At 39.2% G+C, this 4,876-nt stretch overlaps 1 protein-coding gene across 1 annotated transcript; it reads left to right on the top strand.

Moving 5' to 3' along the window:
• Positions 1 to 534: 534 nt before the first annotated feature.
• On the top strand, positions 535 to 2,026 carry LOC116188683 (UPF0481 protein At3g47200-like). The gene is made up of 3 exons (XM_031518166.1): positions 535 to 823; positions 1,027 to 1,440; positions 1,502 to 2,026. The coding sequence occupies exons 1-3, from the start codon at positions 743 to 745 to the stop codon at positions 1,931 to 1,933; spliced, it is 927 nt and encodes a 308-aa protein (XP_031374026.1). The 5' UTR covers positions 535 to 742; the 3' UTR covers positions 1,934 to 2,026.
• The last annotated feature ends 2,850 nt before the right edge of the window (positions 2,027 to 4,876 follow it).

The following is a 4,876-nucleotide window of genomic DNA, read 5'->3' as shown; positions in this document are numbered from 1 at the left end:
ATGAGTATTTAAAAATATTGCTAGTGTAATGCGTGAGTTTTTCATGTAATCTTAATTTTGTATAGGATTTTATTTTGGGTAACTTTTGTATAGGATTTTTCTATGGTATCATCCGCGCCAATTAGTTAAGAGAGCAAAGGAGCGTTCAATTCGGAGTTTATGAAGGGGGTGTGGGATAGTTATCTTTAAGCAATTCGGAGTCGGACAGCTAGCTTGACAATAGAATAACGTAAATCTTTCACTGCATTAGCTTTGGTTTTGTTCAGTTGAATAGGGAGCATAATAATTGGATAACATTTTCAATTCTCATGGAATCCCATCAAAATGCACATGATCACGTAATTAATACTACGATATAATTATATATAATTGATAACGTAATTGATTTCCGATATATAATTATATATATCGATAATTACATTTACGGTAATTTTTAATATCAACAGCAACATGCGGGCTTTGTGTTTTTACAGTGATAATCATAAGGAAGGACGCAAGGATGCAAAGGAATCATCAGAAACATAAGAAAATGTGGAAGAGCAGCGGCTGTTTATAAATGATTCTGCTGCTGCTGCTGATGGTCATGATCATGATATAGAAAACCCACACATTCCTTTGCTTACCTCATTGAGAAAGAAACTTGACCCGTTGTCTCCTCTCTCTAGTCACTACTCCATCTATAAAGTCCCTCATTGTCAAGAACCCATCTGCCTACGCTCCGAGTTTTGTCTCCATAGGCCCGATGCACCACGGAAGGAAGGACCTAGAAGCCATGGAAGAATACAAGCAGAGGTTCTTTGCAGGTTTCCTTCAAAGGGCGCAGGTATTTTTGCATAATCACGTTTAAGACTATACGTATGCATTTCTACAAATTTAGGCTTTAAGTCCTAGCTATTCATTCATCAGTGTTTGAACAGGATTAGGATCCATGCACACATCTAGATGTGCATACGTAAACAGGATTATGTGACTAGTTTGTGTCTATATTTGTCTCTTGAGCCTAAATACTCAGATCTGTAAACGCAGCTCAGTTTGGAGGAGTATGTTGTGTTCGTCAAGGAAAGAGAAGAGAAACTGCGGAGTTACTACGAGGACACTATCCAGCTCAAGAGCGATGAGCTCGTGGAGATTGTAATGGTCGATGCAGCATTTATAGTCCTGCTCTTGGTGATCATCGCAGAAGGAAAGATGCCAGAATGTTGCAGGATCTTTAATAGGCCCTACTATATATCAAACATTATCAATGATATGTTCTTACTCGAAAACCAGCTCCCGTTGTTCATTATCGAAGATCTTTTTGCTAAAATCGAAATCAGAATCAACTCTTCATCAAAGAAAGAAGCAGATGAAGGGGAAAAGGGACAAGAAGACGAGGAAGAAACGAAAGAAGGAGGAGGAGGAGAAGGAAAAGGAAGAGGAGATTCTTTTTTCATGGAATTCGTGTGCCAGTTCGTCAACTTAAGAGGGGATATCGGGGTTTAAAGGATATGATCCAATAAAGGTTAAAAACCGCAAGATAGATCATTTTCTGGACTGCCTCTGGGTTTGTCACCTATCATCCAAGAAGGATTCATCAGTAAAGAAGGAACTACAAATTCCATCACGCATCCCCACTGCCACTCCACTGCATCAAGCTGGAGTAAAATTTGCAGAAAGCTCGAGTACCAATCTCCTCGATATTGAGTTCAAAGACGGGGTGCTATCGATCCCCCACATGTTCATGGGTGACTACACCGAAACTATCTACAGAAACCTGCTGGCTTTTGAGCAGTGCCATTACTGTGATGACTCTTGGTTTACAGCTTATTTCTGTTTCATGGATCAGCTCATCAACACCCCCGGGGACATAGACCTGCTGGTCGAGTGCGGGATTATTGAGAATACCCTCGGTGACAGTCTGCAGGCAGCAAAAATTTTTAACAGCCTGGCATAGGTTCTTCCTATGACAGGTGAATCTCATTACGCTGATCTCTGCGAACAGCTGCTGACATACTACAAAGTGCCATGGCACAAGTGGAAAGCGGCGCTGAGGCAAGACTATTTCAACACTCCGTGGGCGGGCATTTCCGTAATCGCAGCTGTGATCCTTCTCGTGCTCACTGTTGTACAGACAGTATTTTCTGTTATCTCTTAGGTTTGCTTCGAAATTAATTTCATCAATGACAATTTGAATCCTCCGTCAAATGAATCGAATGATTTTCCCCTTCCGCTAGCTATTATATTAGGTCAAGTCTTCGTGGGAACGATACTCTACTCACTATTATATTACTTGTCAGTCCTTACACTTACTGGGTTATAAAACCGTCAAAAGGTACGCGATTGAAAAGTAAACGTATTTACCATAAATGCTTTAAGTATAATATAGGACTATGTTGATTGTCTGTGTTTCTATTGAATTTTCTACAATATATAACCTGTCATAATATTTGTAGGTGATTTGTAATTGAGCATACATGCATAGACGGACGAAGAAATAGTAGTAGAATTATAACATTACTGAGTTGTAAGTGAAGAGAGAAGCCTCGAAATAGGTCTAACTGTTGCTATATGAAGCTCAAAAATATATATTTGGCATCGATTCTTGGAGATGTATGTTGATGAAGCACGAGAACAGGAATTCCTGCTTGGAGGAGACAACGATGATGGTAAATTAATTGTGGGCAAGTTTACATTGAGCGAAAAAGAGGGAATAAAACTAATAACATTTCAGAGCGATATGATAAGAGGGACATCTTGAAATCCATGTAATGGTTGTAGCGATATGAAAGTATTTATCTTCTTGAAGGCTGCATGTCAATTCCTGGAGATGGTTGATGCTCAAGCGCATGAATTTCTTGAAGGATGAAATCTCTGTTTGCTGCCGCCTGTCCACCATCAAATCAAGATGGTTTGTCCAAACGTTTCGATTGACAGACCTTGAATTTTCTCCAGCTTGATGAAGAGGCTTCAGTTATTCGTGTTTGCCCTCCTCGACCACATCCATCGCTAATCCATCGTTCCCTACGTGGGAAACAATATAATATTTCCGTTAGTAGAATCTGCCCATCAGCTCGAGTCACTTGACCAGTATTTGGCTAAGACCCGAAACATATAGAATCACAGAACCACTACCTGCAAGTATCTCAGTGCAAGAAATATTTAGGAGAGTGATCTCCAGTTTAGTCCGGTATTTATGTTTTGCTCAGCTAAGAAATTCATTGACAGAAGTAGGTGTCCCCAAAAACCCAAAGCGAAGAGCACATTTCTAGCAAATGTTTTGGCACATATGCGTAGAGAGAATTCGAACTCGGGGCCTTGGGGTTACAAAACCATATGAGAGTAAGCTTAGAACCACTAGACTACCACATTTGATGATCTAGTGTCGCGCGTTGCACGGACAATTACATAGAGAGAGAGAGAGAAATTATTAATTTCTCGACATCATGTTATATTGAAAAATCAGAAAAACCTAATTTTATAAAAATTGTTTAATATTTCTTCATGATTTTGAATATATTATTAATTGTTATAATTGTATCAAGATTGAAGTATTCAAAAAAAAATTAAATACATGAATTTCTTTTAGAAGAAACTAATTATCTGAATAATCGAAAAGGCATTTATCATGAGCTGAGGGTTAATAGGTGGAGCTCTCACGTCACGCATCGCACTCAACCACGAGCTGAGGGTTAGTATATGGAGTTTCCACATCTCCCCCTTTAGCTGTTATATATTACAATTGATGATTGATGATTCCACGACACACACCGCACTCAGCCCGGTTCTCTTTTGGAATCTTCTTTTCATAAGTAAAGGTTTTCTCACAGGAGGAAGAAGAGGAGTGGGGGCGGCCACCGCTGCTTATCTGCGAACCTCCGGTCCGGGGGGGGGGGCATAGTGGCTGCCGGCAACACCCTGCGACCCCCCTATTGAGCGTCTGGAGACTCAACTGCTTCTTCGTCCTCTGCCTCTCTCTTTCTCTGATTTCTACCATGGCAGCTTCTCCCGCTCCGGTAGTCGCTACAGGCCCCCAATCGGGAGAGAGAGAGTGCATGAGTCCGAGATGCGATACAAAGGCATTCTCTGCTCCATCAACCTTCACGCCGCGACATTTGGCCTCGAGAATTGTTTAGATCGACGTCTTTTATTTGTTCATTTCTTCTCTGGAAAAATGTTCTGCCATTACTCAATGTTGTTGTAGTGCTTGATTATCTGTAATAAACAGAGGTAGAGATTGATGAGAACTGTTAGAGAGACAAATATTGTCCTGATTAGGATTAGATTTACAGAGAAAATCGCTCTACGAGATTTCCTTTGTCTCCGGTGAAAGATCAATGGCAACAATGCTTGCTGGGTAAACTCTCCATGCAGCCTGCGATTTTGGATAGTTCATTTGCCAGCATAAAAAGCCACTGGACTGTTTTTTCTTTTTTCTTTTTCCCCCTGAATTAAGCACTCTTTGTTCAGTTAATCCAAAAACAAAAAAAAAAACCAAATAAACTAGATCAACTTTAGTACTTCAAGTATGAATGAAGTATTAAAATTAGTTATGAAGGCTGGTATTTGTTTGTTTTTACAAAATACTAAATATTTGAAATTTACGACCTAAACGAATTTGGATGTAGTTTTACAATGAAGTACTAAAATTAGGTTGACTGTATATGTACTTTTGCAATACTAACTGCCTAAACTAAAATATTTAAAAAAATATTAGTACATTAAGCACGAACGATATAATGACCTTAAATTGGCTCTAGTATTTTCAATTTCGAAGATCAATATTTTTTTAATTGGTTTTAAATATTAGTATTAGGCTGGGAAATTCTAGCATAACATGGCGCACGTGACACCGTTTAGTATTTTTGTTCGAGTGTTTAGTATTTTTATCATATGTTTA

The sequence above is a fragment of the Punica granatum genome, chromosome 8 (genome assembly GCF_007655135.1).
Source record: "Punica granatum isolate Tunisia-2019 chromosome 8, ASM765513v2, whole genome shotgun sequence".
In the NCBI taxonomy this organism is placed as follows: domain Eukaryota; kingdom Viridiplantae; phylum Streptophyta; class Magnoliopsida; order Myrtales; family Lythraceae; genus Punica; species Punica granatum.
This window is presented reverse-complemented; position numbering and strand designations above follow the sequence as displayed.